Source organism: Rosa rugosa, chromosome 2 (genome assembly GCF_958449725.1).
Source record: "Rosa rugosa chromosome 2, drRosRugo1.1, whole genome shotgun sequence".
Taxonomy (NCBI): Eukaryota; Viridiplantae; Streptophyta; class Magnoliopsida; order Rosales; family Rosaceae; genus Rosa; species Rosa rugosa.
Genome location: NC_084821.1, coordinates 57625814 through 57652377, shown reverse-complemented (window position 1 = coordinate 57652377; position 26564 = coordinate 57625814). Strand labels below are relative to the sequence as shown.

General features: G+C 37.1%; 2 protein-coding genes across 2 annotated transcripts; one reads left to right on the top strand and one right to left on the bottom strand.

The window, feature by feature from the left end:
* Positions 1–698: 698 nt before the first annotated feature.
* On the bottom strand, positions 699–2696 carry LOC133733307 (transcription factor MYB86-like). Its single transcript, XM_062160948.1, has 3 exons — positions 2484–2696; positions 2258–2387; positions 699–1885 (listed from the first exon to the last, which is right to left on the bottom strand). Exons 1-3 carry the CDS (start codon positions 2611–2613, stop codon positions 1129–1131), a joined length of 1017 nt encoding a protein of 338 aa, XP_062016932.1. The 5' UTR covers positions 2614–2696; the 3' UTR covers positions 699–1128.
* Positions 2697–18515: 15819 nt separating this feature from the next.
* On the top strand, positions 18516–22651 carry LOC133728732 (uncharacterized). The gene is made up of 4 exons (XM_062156165.1): positions 18516–19515; positions 19656–19805; positions 21251–21436; positions 22198–22651. Exons 1-4 carry the CDS (start codon positions 18574–18576, stop codon positions 22276–22278), a joined length of 1359 nt encoding a protein of 452 aa, XP_062012149.1. The 5' UTR covers positions 18516–18573; the 3' UTR covers positions 22279–22651.
* The last annotated feature ends 3913 nt before the right edge of the window (positions 22652–26564 follow it).

Here is a 26564-nt window from a genome sequence, read left to right as displayed (position 1 = left end):
CCCGATAACCTGAAAATTCTGATGATTATTGAAACAGGATTACAACAGCAAAATAAGAAAGAAAAAAAATAAGAATATTATGGTAAGAGTGTTCATTAGCATGAGTTTAGTGTTATGCAAAACCGAATTAGCCCATACCCAACGGATCTAGATAAGTTGGCCCTATAACCTGAAAATTTAGAGCCTTCAGTTTGTTTCATTCCGCCTTACTATTGATATTTCGCTGTAGGATCTTAAAAGTTTATAAAGTTTACTTAATAATCACTACACATGCATTAACTGTGCAGCGTAGATTCAAGCTCGATGGACGATGGTTTTTTGTTTTTTGTTTTTCGCATTTTCCTCAATCTGGTGCCATATCTCTGCCGGATAATGATAGATCACATATATGAATCAATTACTTGATATGAAATTGGGCAGTGAACTTGGCAGCCCAGTTTGAAAAACTGAAGTAATAGGCATGCAACTCTTGTTTTAACTTATGAGAGCAGTTTATTATGAATTTTTATAAATAGTTAATTAATTTTCGAAACAAGTTAATTACTTCAGAAATTTTCACCAAGAAACTTTGGCTGCTTAATTTATTTGTTAAGCAATTTTTTAAATTAATTTAAGGTACCCGAAATTGAGCCTATATTTGAATAAGTAAAAGACTAAATATTACAATAACAGAGTTCGAACTCTAAAAATATTCACGGTGCATGAAGCAGTACAATGACTTTAGTACTTCACATTTAAACAAATTATAACATACACACTGAACTTCTATATAGTTGAAAGTTGAGTATTTTTTTTTTTTTTTTTTGGAGTTCCAAATCACTCCCCTAAAAAAAGAGATAATGGAGGTACGGACCATTACATGACATTTATTTACCTTTAATGGTAATCGAAGTCTCGAACCATATTTTAACTCGAAAATTAGGATTTAAGTTCAAAAAAATGCTGCCTAAAGCAGTCACCTACTGAGCTCACCTCAAGTCTGGCCATTCACGCATGCATGCGGATTGTGTTTTAGAGGACAGCTAGCGTTTATAAAGTTATTCCAAAAACATCAAGTCATGATTTCAAACCAGCGAGCTAAAACAGGAAAGCCTTGGTTATATATATACATGCACATGTATAGCGAGTCTAAAAGTTCCATGTAAAGTCAGCGGCAGAATAGTTTACATGATCATGAGGCACGACTCCAGACATTAGTGTAGAGTAATACTCCACAAGGCTAAAATCAAAGCTTGAGCTCTGATCAAACGAAGCAGAAATATCCATGTCCTGCATAGCCTTCATTTCCATCTCCAAGAACTTTTCCTTTTCTTGCTCTACTTGTACTACTTGTCCTTCTGACTGCTCTCCCTGCAGCTCCATTGCTCCTGGTGCTGCTTCAAAGGGATCAGCACCAGCTGCCCAGATGCAATTACTACCATCCAAGTGCCCAAAGGCTGAGGAAGACGATGCAGAGGTGATGTTCAGTGTGCTACCGGGAAAGGTTGGAATATCGGTAACACTAGTCCAGCCGGAATTAGGGTTTTGAATAAGATATTGATTATCTGTGGGTGTGGCCATTATGGGTTGAACAGTGGGAGGTTGAGCATTGGACAATGGTACAATAGGTGGTGAAATTGAGTAATTAATTTCCGCTGAAGAATCTATCATCTGTGACATATTGTTCACAGTGAAAACTGGTCTCTTTTGATCGATGTGGGATTGTAATTTGGCGTTGCTGCCTGCAGTCTTATTAGAAGCTACTGACCTTTTATGAGAAGAGATCAAGTTATGGGTCTGCGGGTCCAAACCTTGTGACATGAGCTTCTTCTTAATGCAAGAGTTCCAGAAATTCTTCACTTCATTGTCTGTCCTTCCAGGTAGATGTTTCGCTATCTGAGCCCATCTGTGCGTACACGATATAACAGCATGATGTGTTAACTAACCATTGATCCAAAATAATGGATGTAATTGCTAGGATTTTAAGAGAGCTTGAAGAATCTTGGAGGAGGCTGAAGAAGATGAACAAGGTAGAAGAAGAGGAATATATACTACTGATTTCTATGTAACTGACCAATGCAATCTGTTTCCAAATAGTTTTCTACTTTATATTTCTACGTACACCGACTTTACCTGGGTACTAAACCCTTTTACCCTTTAACTGAAAATCACCTTGTGTGGTCAGCTAATGTGATTTGTGAATGTGTACATATACTATAACGGTATAGTTGGTAACTCGATATAAAAGACAACATACTGTTCCTAGCCGATTACATACCTGTTGCCTAAAATTCTGTGGACATCAATAATAATCTGTTCTTCTTCAGAAGTAAAGGAGCCTCTCTTAAGTTCTGGTCTCAAATAGTTTATCCATCTCAACCTGCAACTCTTTCCACACCTCTCCAACCCTGCAGCCGGCCAGTACACAATAGTCAGTTCAATAACATGTGTAAGTAAACACATGCAAACCCTTAAAGAGATCGATGGGGTATATATATATATACCTGCATGTTTAGGGACAGAACTCCAACTGCCATGGCCGTGGGTGGTGACATGTTTGATGAGCTTGTCGTCTTCTTCCGGCGACCAAAGACCTCTCTTAACCTTATGTTTCCCACAGCACCGATGGCCCATCTCAGCAACCGTTCACCCACTGGTCCTCGAGAGTTCTTCAGCTCCACATTTGTCATATATAAGCGGCCATGACTCCAACGAAAAGTTTCTCTACTTTTGATTTATAAAAACTACACGTTAATTAATTTAATGAAGTATATAACATTTCAGTTTTCAAATATGAAATAGATGGTCCAAAGAATTAAGAAGCAATAGTCAATTATTGATTAGTTAATTAGTGTGAAAGTGAGAACAATGATACTGAGTCTGACATATGCATCATGACAAAGTCACAAAGGCCAAGTAGCTAGCTTCCATATTTTTGTCTAAAATTTAAGCACTACAGTAAGAAATTCTAGAGAGGCACTCCTTTAATAAAATTAAATTTGAGTGAGGTTATTTACACGCCACGTAGAACTAACTTACATATTATATATGTATTTGTAGTTTTTTGTTTTTTTTTTTAGAGAAAAAATGAGCTAAAAACAAGTTGGAACTATAGAAAATGAACCACACTGCCTGGCAAGAAAGTCTTGGTGCAATCTTCCTACATAGTATAATTTACCACAAGAGAAAGAAAAATAGGAAGTGTGAATTTTTCAGAATAAAACCATATACAATTTTATAGTCTTGTTTATTCAAACGAAAGTTTTTTAAAGGAACTGTAAATGACAGATGAATATGATACCTATGAATCAATTTACAATTTTAAGTTGTTATACTTTCATTTTTAAATTTAATAATGCGATTGAGATTCACTTATTTCTTACAGAGTTGTATGAATGCATACAATTTAAAAACTGAAAAGGGTCAATTTTGAAATTTTAAAATAATATTTCTTCAATAAGTGGATCAAAATGATTAAAGCTATCATAGTAATTAATTATGCATACGGCCGGCATACCCCTACTTCCTTCCCCCCCCCCCAAAGTTTCTACTTTGCTCCTCTATAACTTCTAGATTTTCATCTGCAAGGACCATATAAAGCATGAGGAATCTTTTCTACTTTGGTTTTATAATTTGGTTTTTCAAAGTTACAGGAAACCCACATGTATATTGTAATACGATGACAAAATTTTGGCCAACATTCATCCATGCATCGAAGGAAGATTTGTTTATCATCGCCACCTACGTAATCGCCTCCCATTTCATGTTTGTCTACCAGATCAAGTAGAGCTTAACAGAACCAAAAATCCAGTAAACCCCAAAACTCAATAAAGCAACACCATGCCATCTGAGGAATGTGCTGGAATGTTATAACTTGGGGTGCACTCATGGCTGGAAGGACCACAATATATATCGATTGAGTGCTTTTTGTTGGCCTTCTCTCTTAAGCCTCCAATAGCTTAGTGCCACTTTCATTACTGACTCATTACATTAGTTGAATTTTGCACCCAAGAACGAGGATGCATGCACAGAACTTCTGCTTTTTAAAAATAAAAAAAAAAAAAAAAATTTATCGAAAAGCAACCTAGCTTGATCACTAATTAATTTGCTTTGCCAAGGTGTAATTTTGTATAACAAAAACGTACTACATAATCAGTGGTAATTTTTATACTCTCAAAATAGCTAGCAGCTTCTGAATCCCCAGTCATAGATAGATATGCAAAAGAAAAGATCGAGGAATGGGAATGTAATTATAATGTCTCTGAATTTTCCATGATTTCATTTCCTTTTGGTCTGAGAAACTAGCCTGCATGCATATATATATATATATATATATATATATATATATATATATATATATATATATATATATATATATATATATATATATATATTAGTAGTGCATAAGCCTGTATAGTATGAATTATTTTTTCTAGAAGCTTTTTAAATTTGGACTAAGCTTCCTTAATGAATGGCAGAATTCATCATTCACTAGTTGACTAGTGCAATCCAAAAAACATCCAACAATCATGGGGACATTAATATATAACAAATATTGTCCCATCACAAGTTACAAACCAATCCAAGTCAAACAGCAAAAGCTAAAAAAAATTAAATGCGTGTCTGAAGTTTATGATTGTCTTCGATATGCTTGGAGAAATTATGTTATTTTCATGATGTATGATTCTTATGACAGTAATTAGTGGGTTACTTTTAATTATGCTTTCACATGTTCTATCACAGCTAACTCAACAAGTCTGAAACATTTACCACGTTGTTTCATTACTCTATGGAACATTCTTAGGTTCACTAAGTACCACCTGGATCTTGCGGTGCATTTCTATGTTCTATTTTGGACTAATTTCAGTTTACCCCTCTGAGGTTAGGGGTCGTCATCATGTTAGTCCCTCTAGTTTCAATTTAATCATGTTAGTCCTTGTACTCTCAAATTTCATCATCCGTGTCCAATTTCTACTATTCCGTCCAATTTGGACCGTTAAGTCTGACTTTTGAAGGCTAAAATGGTCATTTCAAGACAAAAAAAAAAACTAAAAAAAAAAAGATTTTTTTTTTTGCATTTTTTTTCTGTTTTTTTTTTTTGCATTTTTTTTATTTTCTTGTTTTTTTTTCTTTTTCTTCGCTTATTATTATTATTATTATTTTATAATTTTTTCTTCAACCTATACACCACAAGTTATAATAGGTTTATAAAAACAAAAAAAAATACTCTAGGTAGTTAAAAAGCCACTCGCTGGTCTACGATATTTGTGATATATCTCTGATAAAGCGAAGAATTTTAGGAAATATCTGTAAAATATAATAGGTTTATAAAGTGAAGAATTTTAAGATATCCTCAATAAAGTGAAGAAATATCTATAAAATATGATTAAAAAAATAAATACAGATATTTCTTCACTTTATTGGGGATATATCCTAAAATTCTTCGCTTTATCGGAGATGTTCCACAAATATCGTAGACCAGCGAGCGAAGAATTTTAGGATATATCCCCAATAAAGTGAAGAAATATTTGTATTTATTTTTTTAATCATATTTTACAAATATTTCTTCACTTTATTGGGGATATATCATATTATTATTCACTTTATAAACCTATTATATTTTATAGATATATTTTACAAATATATCCTAAAATTTTTCACTTTATCGGAGATATATCACAAATATCGTAGACCAGCGAGCGACTTTTTAACCATCTAGAGTATTTTTTTTTTTTTTTTATAAACCTATTATATCTTGTGGTGTATAGGTTGAAGAAAAAATTTATAAAAATATAAAATAAAAAAAAATAAAAAAGAAACACCTAGAGTATTTTTTGTTTTTGTTTTTATAAACCTATTATAACTTGTGGTATATCTCCGATAAAGCGAAGAATTTTAGGATATATCCCCAATAAAGTGAAGAAATATCTGTATTTATTTTTTTAATCATATTTAACAGATATTTCTTCACTTTGTTGGGGATATATCCTATTATTCTTCACTTTATAAACTTATTATATTTTATAAATATATTTTACAGATATATCCTAAAATTTTTCGCTTTATCGGAGATATATCACAAATATCGTAGACCAGCGAGCGGCTTTTTAACCACCTAGAGTATTTTTTTTTTGTTTTTATAAACCTATTATAACTTGTGGTGTATAGGTTGAAGACAAAATTATAAAATAATAATAATAATAATAATAATAAGCGAAGAAAAAGAAAAAAAAAACAAGAAAATAAAAAAAAATGCAAAAAAAAAAACAGAAAAAAAATTCAAAAAAAAATCTTTTTTTTTGTCTTGAAATGACCATTTTAGCCCTCAAAAGTCAGACTTAACGGTCCAAATTGGATACGGATGATGAAATTTGAGAGTACAGGGACTAACATGATTAAATTGAAACTAGAGGGACTAACATGATGACGACCCCTAACCTCAGGGGGGTAAACTGAAATTAGTCCTTCTATTTTCAATACTTCAAATTGTTCATATGTCTAAAAATATAATATAACGATCACTTCTACTAATAAATAAATAAATATAATATAACACATAATTACGCGTCTCAGACAACAGCTAGTCTAGACATGGTCACACAAGCGTATGCATCCAATATAAAGGCCAACAACTCCCTTCATTAGCTATGTTTTCTTTTTCTTTGGATGTTCAGAGAGATATGCATTAGTATACAACGAAAAACATCATAAAGTAATCTGGGATTCACATCTAAAACCAATTGGCAATGGATGGAGTGACCCAAACCCTTATAAACCCATAGGCAATGTTCCATTTTTCCCATGTGGGATGTATATATATTCTCAACACGCCCCTACACGTGTGGCGAATTTTCAAGCCATACACGTAGACAGCTTTGGGTGACGTGGAGCTTGTGTGGCCGTGAGGCATGCACACGTGGGATGTATATATATTCTCAACAGTATATATGACACAAGGATGATTTACATATTTTGTTTAAAATATATGAGAAACACAAACATCCACTTGAAAAGACAAATCTCAATTCGAATCGATCAACCCCTAGAACACCCAACCATTTTAACAACCCAGGGGACCTCCACTGAAAGCAGAGTCATACTATTCAAAACCGAAATCATTAGAATACTTGCCACTTTCGTTCAAGCTTCTATTTCAATACCAGTAACTTTTGATTTGATCCAATACTTAATTGAGGATTCTTCTTGGTGTTCAACTATCTAATTCATTAATTTCTTTGCTACAAGTCCTGTCTTGAACGTTAGTAGATATAGAGACGCCCAATGGAAAATCTTTTAGTTGCTAATCTGACGACAAGTTCTCTCTTGTAAGTTATAACGAAATTAAAACAATTTATTAGGGTTTAGAATAATTTCTGGTGGTGACTTAACTTACAGCTCACTGTCTTGCTCGACCTGCATTGTACTTAATCTTCTATGTAGAGAAATCACTTTGGCTCCTAGCTAGCTTGGCTAATACTAACAAAGGACACTCAGTTGATGATGCTAGGATTATTTGAACTTCAAGTTTCTTAAATAATTGTTCATACTGTCGCTTTCTATCAAATATAAAAAACCAAATAAAGGTTTGTTGTGATAGAGTTTACAAGGAAAACAGAGAAATAGAGAGGAGAATAGAAGCTTGTATTAGAAACAATGATTGTCTCAGTGTACAATCATGAGCTGAAAACAACTATATATGCTAGAGCTAGAGAGCACAGATTACAAACACGTGGCACATATCTGATGTGAAATATTAAGAGTAATGTTGTTAACACCCCCCCTCAGCTTGATGGTAGGATGCTAACATCAAGCTGGAACATATGTGTAAGTGTTGAGATGAGCACAAAACCATCGTGAATAAATCTTCAAGATATCAGACCGGATGTGTGCTTCAGCCAGGAGGAATGAGAGACAGTAATTGAAAAGCATTATCATGTGACAAGGGATGACAAAAAACTTGGTTGAGCATCAATGACAGCGGCATTGACTGAGATGTGGAAGCAGCAGCAATAGATTGAGGTGTGGCAGAAGTTGGTGAATGGAATGCATAGTGATGCCTATGGAAGCATTCTGCTGCACTGTGACCAGCCATCAAACAAATTTGACATGTTATTGAAGCACCAGAGCTAACAATTTGTCGAGGAGCAGATCGTTGCAAGCATGTTGGAGCAATATGGACAAATGAGTAGCAAATTTAGCATTTCACATTGAAAGAGCTGTTGGCCGGAGACTGTGTTTTGAGGTTGTGAATTTCTATGCTAGCACCTAGATGCAAAATGACCAGTCTTTTTACATAGCTAACACATGATTGAAATTGAGTATGTTGGAGAGGAAAGATCTCACATTGGAAAAGTGACAAAATATAATATAACTTATAAGTAGGTGGCTCTTACCCAATTGTATCGAGGCCTTTTGTGATTAAAACCCAACACCTAACGGGTGGTTAAGTTGGGACAGTACGTATCGGTACAATGGTGGGCCACGGGCCACACTTGTCGCTGTTTAACATGGTATCAAAGCGGGTCGCTCTTCAATACGTCGCCATCATGGACCCGGATATGGGTTCATTCATTAATTGATTCACCAATCTCCTCTCCAATCATGGACCTAGTTTGGGTTCATTAAATTGGCCATCGGAAGTTTCCGATTGGATTGTTGCCAAGTGTCCGATGTGAGCCTTGGATTGTTATGTGATTGGTCAAGTCTCTAATGTGGGACTTGTGACCCGATTTCCAATGTGGAAACGGGTTTGTCAATTAATTCCACGTGCATACCTAGAGCTAGGTTGCACGTGAGGGGGCGTGTTGGAGAGGAAATATCCCACATTGGAAAAGTGACAAAATATAATATAACTTATAAGTGGGTGGCTCTTACCCAATTGTACCGAGGCCTTTTGTAATTAAAACCCAACACCTAACAGGCGGTTAAGTTATGACAGTATCGGTACAATGATGGGCCACGAGCCTGATAGGAGCACAAAGTGTGACGTTTTTAATATGTATTTTCCCTCATTTGGCTAAGTTATTCTCTTAAAATTACTAGTTACAACATAATTTCTGTTTTTAGGTACTTCAAGGATGGAAATGCAGAAAAGAGGTGAAAAATAGCAGAAATGAGCGTAAAATAAGGACAAGTCATTTTAGAAACTTTCCTCTTTCATTTTAGGAAATATTTCCTATTTTGTTTTAGGGAACTTTGTTTGAACTTTCCTATTAAAGAGAGAATTTAGGAGTCCATCAAATTAAGAATTCTTGAGTGATGAATTCGAGGAGATAAAATGGAGTGTTTATAGTCAATATTTATTCCTAATTATCTTATTTTCTATTGATTATAACACTAATTAAATTCTGATTTTTCTTGATTGTAGGAGTTCATTATGTGCACAATTGGAAGAAGAAATTAGTGCAATTTAAAGGAGATGAATAAGGGATGTATCTGGTCACTATTCAAGGAATATACAATGAGTCATTAAGGGGAAAAGAGATCAGAAAAATCAAGACTTTGTCATGAGAAAATCAAGCAAATTTGGAGGAGAAATCACCTCTATATGATTGGCCATGATTGCATCATAAGAGATGAGAATTCCACTATAAATAGTAGCCATTCTCTACTCCAAAATCATCACTTCTACACAAAATTCAGTTCATTAGCCTAGCTCTCTTCTCTCCAAAAACCCTCTCCAAAATTCAAAAAAAGCCTCTTGGCGTGAAGAGCTTTAGGACTTCTCCAAGGCTGTTCGTGTTCTTGAAGGCTGCCCTGTGTTCTCTTGACGTTCTCCAAGCTTCCTTGAAGATCAAAAAGTGTAATCCATGGCCCTTATTTCTGTTTTCGTACTCTTTAGTATTGAATTTCAGATTTCGTTTATGAACTTTGTTATTGGAATTGGATTTTTGTTAAGAATGAGTTTATGTTAGTAATTTTCAGATTCATTTCTTTATGTTCTTGAGTTGTTTATGATATCTCTATAATCTGATTTTGTGTCATCCTTTTATATCTTTAAGCATATGATTTTGGTTAAATTATGATGTTAATCTGCAGGTTAATAAAGCCAAATTTGTGTTCTGATTCACTTAATCGTTTTAGGGCATAAATTGAAGTGGTAAAGGCTATGTACAATGGTCGAGATTATATGCTACACGTTTGTGCGTTTGTAACTTCTTATGGATGCATACATGTTTGGATTCAGAATTCTAATTGCACTTAATGATTCATATTTAATGTTGACGGATGCTCTTCAGTATTAACGTGATGTTTTATATGAAATATTTTAAGTTATGGACTTTTCCTAACTTAGGAGATTAAAAAGAAGAATTAAAGAGGTACTCGATCTCTTCAGACTTGTACTTCGAATTCATTTCTGATATTTAGTGTTGGCACGACTTTAGGTTGTATAGATTGACACAATTCATTGCATGTTGATATGGTTCGAAAATTCTGATTTGAGTGTGAAGAAGTCGATCATTGTAGATAGTTTTATTTGTTTTATTTTTATTTGAAATAGATTAGAAACCAAATTTCAAAACCCCCCATTTTATTCTTTTATTTGTTAATTGACCTTTTTGTGTAGGTGTACCCTACAATCCCCGGACTGAACGATCCCTGCTTATCCTATACTGACAACTACATTTTGCAGGGTTAAATTGTGAGGCTATTTCAGCCGCATCAGAGCCACGCTTGTCACTGTTTAACAGAGTAGCCTTGCTGTGAGAGACCTTCACCTTTGCTCGTCTTTCCCTTCCTTTAAATTAATCACACTATCTTCATTTCCTGTCTTAGCAGCCAATATAACATTTACTCCAAGTTCATCCTTCTTTTCTGCCTTGTCCATCATTACCTGATCAATTTGTAATGGAAGCGTAGAATCCATTCCAACCAATGTTTCAGAAACATTCTGACCAATGTCTGCTAAAGCACCAAACTTAGTCATTTTCTCAAAATCTGTTCCCAACAAAATCTCTCCTAGTGTAGAAGCTGAAGCACCCATAATAGAATTACTTAGCTCATTTTTATCATTTTGTTGTGAGAAGCCATTTTTCAAACTTTGAGAGTTGCCCTGTAGTTGTTGAGGACCATTATTGCTTTGTGCTCCATTGCGAATTCCATTAGCATAAGACCTTTGCACTCCACTTTTTGCAATGAAACTTGTAGGTTGAGAGTAGGGCTGGGCACGGGCCGGGACGGGATTACGTTTTTTCAAAGTTGGTACCGAAGGTACCGAAACCGACCGGGATCGGGTCGGGCCCGGGCCCAATTCGGGATACCCGATTCCTTTTTTTTTTTTTTTTTTTCCACACTTAAGTACTTTAATAGCTATCCAAAATTTCCAGATTTCAATCATTCTAGGATGCAGCTGTCCTCTTAGCACTGCAACTTATAAATCTACACAATCAATTTTGCCTTAAACCAAATCAAACAATGTAAAATACCAAAATGAATTGAAGAGCTTGCTGGAGGAAGAGCTTCAATTTCCTGAGGAGCAGAAGGTGAAGTTGCGGTTGAAGAGTCTTCAAGCCCCAAAGCGGTTGGATGAGGCCGAGCAGCTACCTTCTTCGCTCTAGCCATCGAAAGATTTGAATCAAATAACTGACCTGGAGATGAAGTATGAATCAGCAGCTATCTGATGAGTATGAAATTAATTTAAAAACAAAAATAGCTCAAATTTTTAAGTAAAATTCTTCAATTACAGAAAACAGGATGAGACTCCTTGACTTGATCACGCTAATTCTGAGCTAACAAACAATGATCAATCTAATCTAATCTATGATAATTTGCGCAAGAGGGAATTAGACCAAATTGTGAATAACAGCAACAAATCAAAGAGTAGTGAAAATCGAAATTGCGAAGATGGCAATCATAACTGAGAGAATACGCAAATAGGAATAAGAAAGAGAGGAGAGAAGCTCCAGTGCTGCCGCGACCACGGCGTCAACTTCTTCGACAACGCGGAGGTCTACGCGAGCGGCCGCACATAGGAGATCATGGGCCAGGCCATACGCGAGCTGGGCTGGAAGCGCTCCGACATCGTCGTCTCCACCAAGATCAGAGATTTAGATGAAGAACATAAATCTATCTGGAGAGTGGAGAAGACTCGAAGAGAAGTGAATTGGGGATCAGAAGAAGATCTTAGTTAGTTCGTTTAGCGGCTTAGGGCCTTAGGCCGTTTAGGTCAAAATGTTTTCATCAGGTGTGGTCATTCCTTTGTGTTCCCACATTAAATTACCCAATCAAAACCAACAAAGTAATATAAAAAATTAAAGATTTAATTTAAACGGGACGGGACAGGATCAATCGGTTTCGACTAGGCTAGTACCGGTACCGGGCCTGTTTCCACGGGACGGGCCCAAATAGTAAATTTCAGATTTTGGTCCCGGCCCGTACCGGTGGATTTCGGGACGATTTCGGAACGGTACCGGGACTTCAGTTTTGGATGCCCAGCCCTAGTTGAGAGAAACAACCATAAACATATTGTTGTGTGGTACTGCAGTATGGTACAGAAAGTTTTAAAAAACTAGGCTGCTGCAAGACGCTTGAATTTTGAGGAAAAGAAGCATTGTGCACTTGTGATATTCCACCATAGGTTGCAAGACTAGGAGTGAATGTAGAGGGAGTTTCTTGCTGCAACAAGTTACTATTGGTTTGCATTTGAGGCATATGAGTAACATATTGTTGATGCATACCACCATTGCTTCTGCAACTATCATCATGTGCCACAAATTCAGTCTTGGAAGGCAAAGACATAGACTTGTTAGCCTCTTCAAGTTCAGCTTCAGCAATAAGCAAAAGAGACCTTAAATCGTGTGTTGAAATCGGGTTATGCTTAGCCCTGATTATGGTTTTCATGGTAGTATAGTCTGATGGCAAACCGAGAAGAACAGAGACAATTATGTCTTCATCTGTCATATGAATCCCTACATTAGCCAACTGATTACAAGCAGTCTTCACCCGATCCAGGTACTTGTCAATAGAATCTGAACCTTTTTGAATTTTGTAAAAGTTGGTCTTTAGTTGCTCTTTGTTAAACCAAGAAGTAGAAGCATACCTATCTTTGAGCAAACACCAAAGTTCCCTAAAAGTATTACTGCCAACAACAAGAGAGAGAACCTCACTAGATAGCGTAGCAGCAAGCAAAGACATAACAACATAATCGTTTTGCTTCCAATGAATGTATTATGCTGTTATTTCATATGTGCCTTCTTTTTCTTCTGTGATCATATATTGAGAAGGACAGGGGAATGAACCATCTATAAATTTCATTAGGCCACAACCTTTTAACATTGTCTCTAACAAAAACTTCCATGTGACATAGTTAGAGCCATCTAAGTGAACTGGAATCAAATTGTAGAAGTTGGACAATAGACAATTTCTTAAGTCAATATCGGTATTCATGATGATAGGCAACACAAATCAACACTCAAAATTCACCACTGATGATCTCCAATGACTAACTGATGAACATAACCAAAATCTAACAACTTCCAGCATATGCAATGTATAGCAACTTCACACTAGTAACATATAAAATCCAGCAAAATAGCTCTATGATCTTCAACAATTTCTAATATGATCTTGAACAAATTCGGATGAGGAGCTAGGATAACAACAAATTCTGCACTTTTCTGAGTGAACAGCAAGGTATAACCTTTAGTAGTGAAATCAAACACTGATAGTACTAAATCTAAGCCTTGAAGTAAAACTAATAACAAATCCGTAGCAAGTGAGCTGGGGTTTCAACAAGAATTGGACTTCTTTGAGCTTGTAACAGCAAATAGCTACTAGTAATGAAATCGAACACTGATTATGATAGATCTGAGCTTCGAAGATGTAGAGCAGTACTAGATCTTAGCAAATGTCAAAGAAACTTGAACAAATATGAATTTCTGAGACTGATAGTAAATCCTAGCTTCCAGTAACCAAATTGAGTACTAATTATAGTGAATCTGAGCTCTGAACATACAACACTAACAGTAAATCGCAACAAATCTGAAGGAAAGTTCAACTAGATCTGGTTTTTGCAAGAAGAACATATCTGTTTATGTTGAAAATTGAAGATGAACTAGATCGAGTATGTAGAAGCTTGAATCTGTGCTTGAATCGCTGTGAAATCTCTGAACGATTGTGGTCACTGATCGAACCTGGCTCTTGATACCATGATAGAGTTTACAAGGAAAACAGAGAAAACAGAGAAATAGATAGGAGAATAGAAGCTTGTATTAGAAAAAATGATAGTCTCAGTGTACAATCATGAGCTAAAAACAGCTATATATGCTAGAGCTAGAGAACACAGATTACAAACACGTGGCACATATCTAATGTGAAATATTAAGAGTAATATTGCTAACATGTTGAGAATATATACATCTTACATGGGAAAAATTGGACCTTATCTATGGGTTTATAAGGGTTTGGGCCACTCCATTCATTGTCAATTGGTTTTGGATGCGAACCTCGGATTACTTTATCAAAGATAAGGCTATTTCACATCACATCACTATTTTTTATGTACATAGATGATCGAATTGGATCTCAACTCATTCTTTTTTTTTTTTTTTTTCCGTGTTGAATATATTCATGCATATTTGACATTTACTTCCTTTAGACGAACCCCAAGTTTTAAAATGTGAACAGTACTTAGCCTGCTGCTATAGGCCGGTGTAGGTGATTGTTCTATGCAATACCGTAGGGGATGTTAAGGTGGTAACAGCTATTCACTTTTCCGGTATATATTGTTTCTCCTCAGCTGGTGGAAATTATATCCTCCCTGTTCCGCATTTTAGTTTGGATGCTAGGGTTTCTATTATTCAGCTCAAATCTGTTGTTTGGAGCCGTACTTGCTGGTTGGCAATGTGGTTTATAGTCGATTTACCTAGCTATACTATTTGGGGAAAATTTACCTAAACATCATGATGTAACTAGTATGATATTCTTCTATATTTTAATCAATTCGCACGGTGGCACACCTGAATATTAAAGTGAGTTAATCTACATATTTCTCTGCATCTATCATACTTAACCAGTATGCAAAATTCAAAGGTCATCATCAACCTATAGTGACGTTCATGGTGAGGAATATATCCATATGTCTGAGTCAAGACTATATGTATGATCTAGCTCTTTCGTGTTGATCTTAGGTATACTTGATCTAATACAGATAAGGTCATATCAGATTGTTGTTAGTGACTTTGTGTTGAGCCATTAAATTTTTTATAACCAACGCCGTTTCTAATCTGCTGGTGCCAGAAATGCTTACTTCAAGTGTGACATGTCGAAACTTTGGTGTGATCAAAGAAAAATCATATCACCGCATGAACTTGCAGATATAAATTGAATTCTTTCCTATACGCCACTTCTCTCTCAGTGAATGTTTTCTTCTTTTTGCACCAATGATTAACCACTAGGATATTTATTTTCTAATAACACGAGCAATATGTCAATTCTCCTAGTTAAACTTCTTCACAGTTGGCATGTAATTCAATTCCTTCCTCTACGAAATATAGACTTGTTTATTCTGTCGACACAGTATCTTGATGAAGAAGAAAGGCAGGTCTAGCTCAGCTATAGTATCAAATAAGTATAAATTTTAGGTTGGCAAAAGTTCTGGGTAATAGTTATTATAATGAAGAAGGAAAACTATATATATTTGATTCTTTGAACCTTAAGCTGAAGAAACCGGTGTCAATGAAGTGGACTAGTGGTTTTTCAAGCATACACACTTTTAACTAATCCATATAATCCATATTCTATTGAAGATTAACATAAACGCCTCTATTCAATAATGTCGACCCATCAATATAAAATTTACTGTACACATGTAAGACTTTGCATGCTCTCAGAGTACGCATTCTGCAGTCTGTATCATTCTAGATCGAATGATCAGTGTGCAACAGATCGATCCATATATGACGTATTGATCGACTTGATTCTTAGTACTTATTTACCTGCTATGACCAAAAAAAACTTATTTACCTGCTGCAATTAAAACTGTTTCAAATAATTGACAGCAAAGGAAGCTGAAAGCTTGACTTTTTGTGTAAAACTACGGTAGAAGTGTAAGAATTATTTTGTGGACTCATCGGTATTATTTATATGAAGTGATTTAGGAGACAAGCTAGTGTACTGGTGGGTATGTGATACACTCATTTACAACTATTTGAACAAAAATTTACAAGTATTTGAACCAAAATTACAACATTGAGAACAAAAGTTATCATATTCATTTACACTATTTACATATAGTTAAACAAAAATTACAACATTGAAAACGAATTTGTTCAAAAGCTTGTAAAAATGTCGTAAGAGGTGTAATTACCATTATTAGAACTAAAATTACAACATTGACAACGAATTTGTTCAAAAACTTGTAAAATGTCGTAAGAGGTGTAATTACTATTATTAGAACTAAGATTACACAAAGTATGACTCAAATTACAACTTTGACAACAAAATTTGATCTCACTTTTATAAATGTGGGTATGAGATACCCACCACTACACTAGAATTTCCCGTGATTTAGATTGTATAGAGATTCTAATCCTGTTACAACATAAATATTGTATCTGTATCTATATTAATTAAGGAATCTTAAATACTTGAATATCGAGTAATGTAAATTTCTGAATCAAACCCAAATCGGGTGCTGGTTGCATTCATCACATGCCAGAATGGCCATTACATACCCTTCTGCTGCCTTCAACTAGACAGATCAAGAAGGTGTGGTAGTACCCACAGTGGTACGTAGAAATAGACACACTCATTATACATTTCAGATCGTAGAGATAGCGGAGATCCTCATTTGGTACTACGCTAGAGGCGCTAGAAATCTAGGTTTCTAATACAAGGAATTTATGGAATTTAGACAAAACTAAAAACATAGGGTTGGGCTAAAGGCCTAAACCCTAGCCCAACATAGCAGCTACTGGACTAGGGTAAACCCCAGCCCATAAACTCAAGCCCAAATGGGATATCCATCAAGCAGAAGTCCACCCAAGGCCCAATAGCTTGGTCCGGTCTAGTCCACCTGCCAGCCAAGCTCTGTCCCCGTCGCACATACCAGCTAGCCAAAACTTCGTCCGCCGCCACGACCAACCCCGTCTCGATCCACGCCCCCTGATCCACCGCCTGCGACCCAAAACCGCGCCGGACATGCCGCCTCAGCCCACGCATCCCACCCTCGATCCGTGCCGCCACGAGCATACCGTCGACAACCCAAACCGCACGAGCCACGCCGCCTCGACCCACACCGCCACGGAGAGAATTGAAACCAATCCCGAGCCCACCACCACACAGCGAGATCGGTGGCACCGTCATCAAGGTTTGATTGCCGGAACTGCTAGCACGACTACCACCTCTGATCACCATCCCAGCCAGACCATCCACAAGCCTCGAGCAAACCCCATCAGATGCATCCCTTGAGCAATAGCCCATCCAATACCCGTCCGGCAGCCAACCTCAAGACGACGGCGAGGCCAGAGGCCAGCAGGTGCGTCCAGGCGCCGCTGGACGAGGATGATCTCCAGAAACCAAAAACCGGCCTTTAGAAGTAGGTAGAGAGAAAAACCTACGATCCTCGGGTTGGTTAGATAAATATGCATAATATAGAGGAGTAATTGATTTATAATTAGGATTACTATCCTCGAGGTCCCTGCATTTTCTAGATAATAAGTTTTACAGTCACTTGCCCATTGAGAGGTTACTCAGACTTAGAGACCTGCAGAAGATTGAGATAGTATGATGTTCGACTCCTCCCCGCATTTTGTATGTGCACATTATGTTTAGCATGCCTTTGGTTGTTGTGTTTATATATTTGTGATTGTATAATATAGGTGATTATTCAAAACTAGATCAGAAGACGGGGAGTCATAATTTACAAACAAGAGAGCTATGCATGGTAGCGACCCAGTCAAAAATTCTTCTCCGTCGTTATGAGCTTTTGAGAGCGTCACTAGGTATGAAGTTTTATCTCTCACGTATATATGAAGTTTCATATATTTCTCAAATTAGCCCTACTCCGATCCACCACTAGTAAGAAGTTTCATTTTGATATTTGAGCTGCACATTTAGAGGTGCATGCGTCAGTGTTGTCGGTCGTAATTATATTAATGAACTAATAAAAAACAAACACTTTTTAAACGGACCAATCACATCAGTCCGGATCACAATACACGCGGTTGTTTGAGACTATATAATAATTTTTCAAGAAGTAAACCTTCATTCTCAGAGAATGACCACTCCAAGCAAAGACATGAGCTGCAATTTATCTCCTCTCACAACATATTTTCCATTTCAACTTCCTCCATTAAAACCTGCCGTATTCTAATTTCTACCTAGCATGTTTACTGTAATTTGCAAACTCGTTATTTTGAAACAACCCAAAAGAAGAAATTATTTGATGGGCAATATCAAAACCATTCGGCCCAAAGAAACCCAAATCCCCTTGGCCCGTTAACTACTGCTTTTCGAACGGCCCAACATTGAAAAGTAAGCCTTTTCTTAAAAAAAAAAAAAAACCCAGGAAAATTAAAACCCAGTGCTTCAGTGAACACGAAGAAGAAACCCATTTGCTTAAACCCCAAAAATTAAACTCTCTCAATCACCAAAATGAGAGGAGGAATCGGCAGAAAGCTCGCGAACCCATCAAGCTTCTCCATTTCCAGACAAACCCTACTCCCGTTTTCCACTTCCTCCAACAGCGGCGGCGGTGGCGGCGGCCGAGGTCGCGGCCGCGGCGGCCCAACTCCCACCGCTCCTTCTCTCTTCAACTACCTCGCCGACCAGTTCCCGCCTCAACCCGACTCCGAATCCGACCCGCCCGCACCTCTCCCCGCTGCCGGCCACGGTCGCGGCAAACCCTTATCCCAACCTCCGCCTTCCTCCGCCTCGGGGATCAGACCCGGTTCGTCCGCCGGTCGGGGAGGCTCGGGTCACGTGCAGCCCCCGGCCGAGTCACGTGAGGGAGGTGATTCGGGTTTACCCAAGAAGCCTGTTTTCTTCAGACGGGAAGATGCGGAGGAGAATCTACCGGCGGGTTTGATGACGGCGTTGGGCAGAACCGGGCGGGGGAGGCCCATTTCGGGCCCGGCGGCCCAAAGTGTGGAGGAGAATCGGCAGATTGGGGCTCCGGTGGAGCCCAAGAGGGAGCCCCGGAAGCCGAAATTGACCCGGGAGGAGGCGGTGAAGCAAGCAATGGGGATATTGCAGCAGGGAGGCGGTGAGGGAGCGGAGGTTGATGGTGGTGGTGGTGGCGGAAGAGGGAGAGGAGGAGAGAGAGGGATGAGAGGGAGAGGAGGAGAAAGAGGGAGAGGGAGAGGAGGGAGGGGAAGGAGAGAAGGAGAAGGAGATAGGAGAAGGCAAGGGGATGGGGATGGCGGCATTGCGCCGGGGCTTTATCTTGGGGACAATGCCGATGGGGAGAAGCTGGCTAAGAGGCTTGGCCCCGAAGTTATGAATCAGTTGACTGAAGCATTTGAGGATATGAGTAATCAAGTGCTTCCGTCGCCTTTGGATGATGCTTATGTCGACGCATTGGATACCAATTGTATGGTATGGAATCCAGTAGAATGTCCTTGCTGACTGAGCTTAGTTGGTTTTGTAGGAAATTGTGTTGTCTGCTTTTTAGTTTTGGATCATAGTTTTGTGATGGGGTTGTTTATATTGATTTTGGTTTGACTTGGTTTTTGCAGATTGAGTTTGAGCCGGAGTATCTTATGGGGGAGTTTAATCAAAACCCAGATATTGATGAAAAACCGCCTATTCCTCTCAGGGATGCACTTGAGAAGATGAAGCCTTTCTTGATGGCATATGAGGGTATTCAAAGTCAAGAGGAGTGGGAGGTACATTTGCATACTCTTGTGTCATTTTTGACAACTGATTTTGCTAATGTGCAATGTAGTTCTGTGTGTTCATCTGTGTGACGTTATAATATTACAATGCCATAGGAGTTTGCTTGGTAGTACTGGAGTTTTGATAACTCAGAGCCTCATACTAGTTGCTTGTTAAATATCCAATATTAAAAATTTTGATGGGTTGGAACATGGAATTAGAAAACTTTTTCAAGCTCATCAATAACTGTATCTTGAATTTTCTCTACTAGATTGCTATAGTACCTACCTTTTCTTGTTAATGCACAATATGCCATTAAGTTTCATGAATATAAAGGCTCTGTCCCAGAATACATCACCAGATATGTCACAGATTTAGTAAGAGAAGGTGATGCTTAGCTTTTAATGGAATCAAGTCCCAGAAACCAAAAGTAGACTAAAAATATAACCTACGTTTGGTATTGTCGGGGACCAAGTAGGATATATTTTTTTTCCCAGAAGCCAACAAACTCAGTATGCTGATAGTTGATATTCTTTTTCTAATCAGAAGAATACTCCCTACAATAAGTCTTTTGTTTCTCACTTTCCAGAATTACATAACTATGTATGATTCAACTTTCCTACATATTGAGAGACCTAGGATAAATCCAGAAAATTTTCTTGCTCCATCGGATATCCTTTAACAAGAAAAAAAAGTGAGCTCTTTAGCAAATACCACTCAAGGTTCAATTCAAAATTATCAGCACGTATACCGAAGAGAGTTAAAGAACATCAAGATTCATGTATCAGTAGGACATTTGAAAAACAAAACTGGAGCAATTGAAAGTGAGAGGAAAATGGGGATTCATGCCATGTAAATTCTTCAACAAATACTCGGTACTAGATGATGAATTTTGAAGAAATTCAAAAGTAGGGAATTCTCGGCTGAAAGAACAGAAAAGATTCAAAACTTCCAATAAAGGTAGATTGACTTACTTTTAATCTATTGCTAATAGAGAAGAAGTGGACGATGGTAGAAGAGAGAAATCAATTTTATTTCAATGGTTATTCCAGAGCGTCGTTATTGTTCCCCTTCCTCCGGCGTGGTACTGAATAGCAAGGGCCAGCAAGGATGTTGCTGTTCTTTTAGATCATTAAACCTTGTTCAAAACCATTTCAAACATAGGATAACCAGTCCAAAACCTCCTTATGTAAGGCAATACCTTCTAATATCTCCTAGTTCAGTGTAACAAAATGTTCCTTGTAGTCAACTGAGTGTTATCACTTATCAATGACAGATTGAAAAATTAATTTTTTTTGTTATCATAAACTTAAAACTGGTTAATAGTGTTTAATATTTAGAACTTTTTTGTATGAACTTCATACTTCTAGCATGTTCATGAGAAATGATATACAGTTCTTCTAGTGGGGTGGTATTTGTTTGCTATTCTCTGACTTCTATTCTTGGATGTCATCAGGAAGCCATGAAGGAGACAATGGAAAGAGTTCCATTGTTGAAGGAAATTGTCGATCAGTACAGCGGACCAGATAGGGTAACTGCAAAGAAACAACAAGAAGAGTTAGAAAGAGTTGCAAAGACTCTTCCTGCAAAAGTACCTGATTCTGTAAAGCAGTTCACTGATCGCGTGGTGCTTTCTCTCCAGGTTAAAGTTTTGTCCTTTTGCATTCTAAAACCTCGTCATGAAAACAAGAAACCAATTTCTTTTAGCTTGTTGCTTGCTTAGGTTATTATTTATATATTTATCTTTATTGTTTTTATTTTAATTATAACCACATTGGCTTGTAAGAATGATTTCCTGTTTGAGCCTCCTACTTAGGACATCCTGTTTATGCTGTCTTAAAATTGTCTCACTGAAATACTTACTAGACTAGGTTGATCAGTTTGGCATATCCATACCAGTAAGGGTTCTGTAGATTGGATTTGACAGTACAGAAGGATACCCGACTATTTGACTCAGTTTTTGGGATAAGGTTCCTTCTTGAGGCCTAGTGTCATAGCAACATAACTAGATGATTTTAACTCAGTAAGTAGTGTAGACCAAAGAAATCATCCCCCCCCCCCGCGGGGTCCACCTACTGGCAAGTCCAAATTATAGCTGACTATTTGACTTGCTTAAGATCCTACTTTTTTCATATTGCTGGGGTAAAAGTACATTTTACTGCTAGTTTCTGCCCTTGGATGAGATGTGCCGCACTAACAGTCTAACACAATTTAGAAGGGTATGACATAATCTCAACATTGATGCTCTTGTTTCCTGTGGTCATTATACTATTCCTGTGAATACATGCTGCACATTTGGGTGCAGTTTACAATTCAATGTATTTGAATCTTTTTTCCTATGAAAATTTGTATGGAAGAAAGGTAATGCATGATTATTGTTCGTGACACACTTTTGATTTGCAGGGCAACCCTGGCTGGGGATTTCACAGGAAATGCCAGTTCATGGATAAGTTAACGGAAAAGGTTTCCAAGCACTACAAGTGACCGTGGAATGGTCAGTTCCTAATACTTAATGATGAACATGGTCACTGTTGAAGCTCATAATGCAGAAAAGAAGTGGTCAATGATGCTGTAAACTTTTCACTTCAAGTTATTTTGCCCAAAATTTTTGTACTTGTACCATTTTTTAGTTGTTACAAAAGAATAGCTCAGTTCTCTTAAATTGTTCTCAGCTACGATCAAAGAAGAATCGCGGCATTTGTTTGTAATAATTTGCTATCTATGCAGCATAGCACTAGTGAAATCATTTTCAGGCAACGTGGCATTGCTTTTGATTGAATGCCATCAGTAACTGCCCTGAATGAGCTGATTATGTCAATTGTGTTGTATCACAATGATAATTTGCATTTTCACTGTTGATGGTAGCTAAATCAGTTGTACTCTTTCTTGATCACATCTCTGGTTCATGGCCATATCTTTCCGGCTAAGGAATGGGATTGGTCGTGGGCTCTGTTCATGTTCTGGAGCAGTTCAGCTGTGGATTTGTAAGACAGCATGGTGGGATAGATTGCGATCCGTTTACACAATGCTTAAAGATATAGCAACCCTTTTAGCACTATTTTCATAAGTTTCAAGAACTCCATTACAAGCGGATGTTGGCGCCTGGGCTTGTAGCATAACAAACATCAATGCAACTTCGTCAACTCTTGATCCCTCATCGATTGTGTTTTAAGAAACTGCATTATTGACAATCATTCAGATAATGCACATTATTCTTGAATCATGTGCTTCCAGAGGCTACCTTCAAGTTTATGTTTATCTGATCTTAGTCGTCCCCCAACTGTGTAAAAGGCCTTTCTTCTAATGCTCTTTTAGCCTTTAACATCGATCTGTTGACTTTGGTTGTCTGAGAGGTTTTGTATAAAGATGCATTCTGTGTATACAGGGCTCAGTGGTTAGAGCACCCACTACCTATGTACGAAGTCATGAGTTCGAGTCACCATGGGGGCAGGAGTGAAACCCTTTGATCCTCTTTTAAAAAAAGGGAAAAAAAAAAAAAGGACTCAAGGCGAAGCATATTTGGAGGTGCTTGAAACATTTCAGTACATATAACTATTTCAACTAACTGATATAATTTTTTATTATGATAAGACTTTTTCGACGTATACTTCGTCGCAAAAGATGTGTTGTTGTTGTTATTGTTACTACTGCCGCTACTGCTGCTGTTGCTGACTAATCATTTTGCCAGTGCTATCCATTGTATAAAGATGCACTTTTGCTGACAAAAATTTGGTCGCTAATGTCTCTTTTCATTATTATTTTTTTGCGGGACATATTCTGTGGTATAAAGATGAAAAATTTTAACTACACCCCCTCAATTACATAATGTCCCTTATATTTTTTTTTGTCTCATTTTTTTTCATTAAACTTCCATCTATGCCCCTTCTCATAAAGTAAATAAATGAGAAAAACTTGAAAGAAAAAAAAAAAAGGTTGGCTATGTATTATATACTTTATTTAATACATCTTCTACTATAATTTTTTTGATTTATTTAGGAATAATTGCTAATTAATTCTGGCACATATCAATATGATAATTACAAATTACATTCCTTCTGTATCACATCAATGAAGTTGGTATATCGCTAGAAGATTGAATAACTTAACTTTCTTACCTTTTTTTCTTTTTTCTTTTTAAAATAAGGGCCAATGTGGCTGCCTTCAAGGCTTGATTAATAAAACTGTAGAATATATGGGGGGACATGGTGCCTAAACCCCTAATTACAATATGCATCAAGAGAACTTCTTGAGATAATAACAAGAGTCTCAACTAAAACAATGTATTCTAACAAGCACCAACTAGTGAAGAGTGCATCACGGGCTACTTTATTCACTTTACAACGATGGTGACATACCGGAAAGATAACTCTATTACAAAAAAGCATCGTAACAAATAACACGGCTTTCCCACTATGTTGCCACCGGAATATAAATCCGGCGACACTTAGCTTCACCCTGCCACTAGGAGGCTATGACCATTTGACCAAGCAAGGAACTCGCCGCTTACCTAGAGCAGACAAGGCACACAAGGTGCATGGTCCGGCACAAAGCCCTATTCGTCTTACCCTGGTACCATGGAAGAGACTTATTAAAAACAAAATATAAACTGTAAAATAATAGCTATGACTTAAGCAATTGAAGACAAAAGGTCACCAGCAGAGGTCCAAAGCCTTTGTTGTTCTTCAAGTTGAAAAACTTGATGCCTCTAAGATTGTAAAATATTCAATATGTCAATATCTTCGTGGTCTATATAGTCATAGTCAATATTAAAATAGGTAAAGAATGAGCCATGGTGGTTGTTTTGCAAACGAAGTGATTGATAATGATATGTTCATGTATCCAAGATATATCTGATGGTTTTGTAACCTCTTGCAATATGTTTCAATCAATTTGGTTGGTTGCTAATTCTTCATGTGGACTACAATGATTTTATCTGTCATTAACGTTCACGCATGATCTTGAAGAGAGGTCGATTGTATCATGAAGCCAAGGAGAAAATTAACTTGTCCTTAACGATTTTTTTTTTTGATTAAAAGATTTGTAAGAAAATATTTAATTAATATTTTGAAATATAAAATATTTAATTTTTATTTTATTTTTGTGAATTCTTCTTTTTATTTATTTATTTATTAATAAGGAGGGGTATAAATGAAAGTTTGATGATAAAAAAAAGGGTTTTTGTCCATTTACCCCATTTTTAGAGATTTTTTTCCCACTTACCCCATTAAGTTTTTTTAATTCTCTCTTCATCAAAACACTCTAAGGAGGTCTTTCCTAATACCCCATTAAGATTTTTTTTTTGTTTTTTAATTTTTTTTAATACCATTTTATCCTCACCCCTTCGTTACTTAGAGAGAGAGAGAGAGAAACCATAAGAGACTTTGCCGGAGCCCGGTCACCGGCCAACTTTCGCCGGATTTCGATCGCCGGCCGCCGGAATTTGGTCACCGGCCATCGCCCACCGGAATTTGCTGAAAATCTCACCGGAAAGGTTTTATTTGCCCCCAATAGACATCTATTGCCCCCTAATAATAGACATCTATTGCTCCCTAATAGAGGGGCAATAGAGGTCTATTGCCCCCCAATAGACGACTATCAGCCATGTATTGCCCTTCAAATCCTCAATAGATGTCTATTGCCCCCCAATAGGATTTTCAGAAGCTAGAATGGGAACTAATCTCCCTAAATTTAGACAAATAAAACTTTGATTACAGAAAAATAACAAGGAGATTACATTAATTCAAAACGTCTATTGCCCCCCAATAGATGTCTATTGGGAGACAATAAAACATTTTTTAATATTTTTTTCTGCCCTCATTTTACCAAAAAAGAATATATATATATATATATATATATATATATATATATATATAGCTGAAAGAAGGAAAGCCCAGAGAGATCACGCTGAAATCTTTCTGAAGCAACACAGCAGCAATCTCATGACAAGTACCAACTAATGAAAAACCATAATTGTAGAAACAATGTCCAATCAACAGCAATTGTTGCTGAGAGGCCACTAGAATAATCAATCTCAAAATTAGACCAATATATCCCATTATTGCTTGAAAGCTGAACCCATTATCCCTTCATGATGATATGCTTAAAAATTATTCCCATTTGAGTCCATTACAATATGGGGAATCGATTATTGTCAATAGTGGTGCCAGGTATCCAACATGACGGGCCTGCAATCTTGAAATAAACCAACTCCAAAACTGCAACAAAGCCAATGCATAATACTTAAATGATAACCAGATCACTGGAGGCAAGGAATCAAACCACTGCAATGAAGAACTCAACCCCAGATCTCCACCAAAGAACCACCAAAACCCCTATTATCAACGCAATTGAAGTCGTCGCAATCAGCACTTCTGTGTCTGTCGTTGAGCCTCCGAACGAAACCGCAAGCGTCGACTCCAGCTTCCGCACCAAATCCGAATTTGAACTCATTGTGATCTTCGTCTGAAAATCTCTGGCTTCTGACGATGCATCGACTCCGACGAAGAGAGAGAGACTGCAGATCAGAGGACAGAGAGAGAGAGAGAGAGATTTCCCGGCGATCTGTACGTACGGGGAGAGAGAGTGTGTAGATCGGAGGAATGAGAGACACATGGGTAATTGTTTAATTTGGTTGAGGATAAAATTGTCTTTTTATATTATATTGGGTTAGTGAGAATAAAAATCTGTTGCTGGGGTAAGTGGGATAATATTGGCTCATTTTGGTGCTTTGGGTCAAGGACCATAAAAAAAATATAGAGGGAGTGCATTAA

Bases quoted from the DNA above. Each gene is read 5' to 3' on its own strand.
- LOC133733307 (XM_062160948.1), bottom strand. From the start codon at position 2,613: ATGGGCCATCGGTGCTGTGGGAAACATAAGGTTAAGAGAGGTCTTTGG. The intron at 2,388-2,483 runs GTATATATATAT...GGCCGGCTGCAG, and splicing joins TTCTGTCCCTAAACATGCAG to GGTTGGAGAGGTGTGGAAAG. The intron at 1,886-2,257 runs GTATGTAATCGG...GTGTACGCACAG, and splicing joins CACAGAATTTTAGGCAACAG to ATGGGCTCAGATAGCGAAAC.
- LOC133728732 (XM_062156165.1), top strand. From the start codon at position 18,574: ATGAGAGGAGGAATCGGCAGAAAGCTCGCGAACCCATCAAGCTTCTCC. The intron at 19,516-19,655 runs GTATGGAATCCA...TGGTTTTTGCAG, and splicing joins CATTGGATACCAATTGTATG to ATTGAGTTTGAGCCGGAGTA. The intron at 19,806-21,250 runs GTACATTTGCAT...GGATGTCATCAG, and splicing joins AAAGTCAAGAGGAGTGGGAG to GAAGCCATGAAGGAGACAAT.